Below are 2,398 nucleotides of genomic sequence, written 5' to 3'. Positions count from 1 at the left end.
ACACACACACACACACACACACACACACACACACACACACACACACACACACACACACACACACACTATACATACACTGAGTGCAAAATGAACGTTTTCGTCCACCAGCCAAATGGCTAGTGAATGTTCAATAGACTATGATTGGCTGATGACTGAAGCAAATCTACCGGCCACTCGTTACCAGCATTTGGCTGGTGCCAATTTTGGACCCTATACAAACCTATAACTATTTAACATTGAGAAAAAAGAGAGAGGCTGTGCGGGTTAGTGCAGGATGTACAAACGTGTTGAGGGATGAGGAGAGTTTAGGATATGTATGCTGGACTCTCAAACATGCGTCCACGGAGGACTAAAAGAAGGCTACAGCTGTAGTCTGAAGTCATCAGTTGGTTTTTGTGTCCTTTTCTTAAACCCTCTTCCTTCAGGGTGACAATCCTTTGTTCCATACATTTTACTATTTACTATTGTATTTTCCACCTCTGGTGCTGCAACAGTGTGAATTTCCCCTTTCTGGGACACAGATACACAGAAGTGTAACTGTGTGTGTGTGTGTGTGTGTGTGTGTGTGTGTGTGTGTGTGTGTGTCTGCGTATGTGAATGTGTGTGTGTGCCTGTGTGTGGGTGTGTGTGTGTCTGCCTATGTGAATGTGTGTGTTGGTTGTGTGTGTGTGTGTGTGCGTGTGTGTGCGTGTGCATGTGTGCATGTGTATGTGTGTGTCTGAGTGCATGTGCGTGCGTGCGTGTGTATGTGTGTGCGTGTGTCTGCCTATGTGCGTGCATGTGTGTGTCTGCCTATGTGTATGTGCGTGTGTATGTGTGTGTGTGTGTGTGTGTGCATGTATGCGTGCGTGCATGTGTATGTGTGTGTATGTGTGTGTCTGTGTGTGCATGTGCATGCGTGCGTGTGTGTGTGTCTGTGCGTGCATGTGTGTGCATGTCTGTGTCTGCCTATGTGTATGTGTGTGTGTATGTGCGTCTGTCTGTGTGTGTGCGTGCGTGTGTGTGTGTGCGTGCCTGTCTCTGTGAGTAAATATACTTTCTTACTTTCCACCTCAGGGATTAATAAAGGAATTATTAGGAGGGGCTTCTGTTTCTCTGGACCAATTAGGAGAGGCTTGTGTTTCTGTGGACCAATTAGGAGAGGCTTGTGTTTCTGTGGACCAATGGGGAACCACGGCTCCAACCTGGATGACATCCTGGCCGAGGACATGCACCACTGGTACAACAAGTTCATGAAGGAGTCTCCGTCCGGCCTCATCACGCTGTTTGAGCTCAAGGCCATCCTGAACCTGAGGGGCATGACGGAGACCGCCAACAGCTACGTGGACCAGGTCTTCTTCACCTTCGACATGGACGGAGTGGGTCACACACACACACACACACACACACACACACACACACACACACACACAGAGACAGACAGACACACACACACACACACACACACACACACAGAGACAGACACACACACACACACACACACACACACACACACACACACATAGAGACAGACACACACAGGCAGAGACACACATACACACACACACACACACACACACACACACAGACACACGCAGACAGGTTTATCAAACTTAAGGGTAAGTGTGTCTGACAACATTATGGGATGGATCCCTACAGAGGTAGACCTTTTAGTTAAAGAGTAAGATCCTTTTAGTTTAACAGCACCGAAATCACCATCACCAAACTCCACCAGACTCCATGTAAATAATCAGGACTTTTATCATCGTAAAACACACTTCATTCAAAGAGGACAGAAACTAAATAAAACTACCAAAAGTCGTCTTGGTGGTGAAGAACTACTACTACCACGTGGACCGAAACAGAACTGAAAGACATTCATAATGTTAGTTTTTCTACGTTTTCAAAATAAAGATGAATTCATCTCATGGTTTGTCTGTAATGCTGTTTATTGTTACATCTTCATCTTCATCTGCGCTGGAAAGTAACTAAGTACATTTACTTGAGAACAAACTCAAGGTACTTGTACTTCACTCGTGTATTTCCATGTTCTGCTATTAAATATTGTACTTATTACTCTCCACTATGATGCATTAAGCAAGCTTCAATGTAACTTTAAACAGGCAAATGTTCAGCCCACCAGACTCTAAGTAAGATCCTTTTAGTTTAACATGAAACAGCCCCGGAATCACCATCACCAAACTACACCAGACTCCATGTAAATAATCAGGACTTTTAGCATCGTAAAACACACTTCAAAAGCCGTCTTGGTTCATCTTTCCACTGTTCCAACAATCACCACTCTGGTTTGGTTGAAATCAACCCTTAATTCACCCATTTACATGTGGAGATATGCTGGCTCTATACATGCTAAAAGTCCTAATTATTTACATGGAGTCTGGTGGAAATATGCTGGCTC

At 44.7% G+C, this 2,398-nt stretch overlaps 1 protein-coding gene across 2 annotated transcripts in view; it reads left to right on the top strand.

Moving 5' to 3' along the window:
* The first annotated feature begins 1,142 nt into the window (after positions 1 to 1,142).
* guca1d (guanylate cyclase activator 1d) overlaps positions 1,143 to 2,398 on the top strand; it is a 7,180-nt gene continuing 5,924 nt past the window's right edge. For both annotated transcript variants that reach the window (XM_035990861.1, XM_031317392.1), the window contains exon 1: positions 1,143 to 1,358. In XM_035990861.1, coding sequence (XP_035846754.1) covers positions 1,164 to 1,358 — 195 coding nt within the window. In that variant the 5' untranslated portion in view covers positions 1,143 to 1,163. The remainder of the gene's footprint in view (positions 1,359 to 2,398) is intronic.

Source organism: Sander lucioperca, chromosome 13 (genome assembly GCF_008315115.2).
Source record: "Sander lucioperca isolate FBNREF2018 chromosome 13, SLUC_FBN_1.2, whole genome shotgun sequence".
Taxonomy (NCBI): domain Eukaryota; kingdom Metazoa; phylum Chordata; class Actinopteri; order Perciformes; family Percidae; genus Sander; species Sander lucioperca.
Note: the sequence above shows the minus strand (reverse complement) of the source record. Positions and strands in the feature narration are given on the sequence as shown.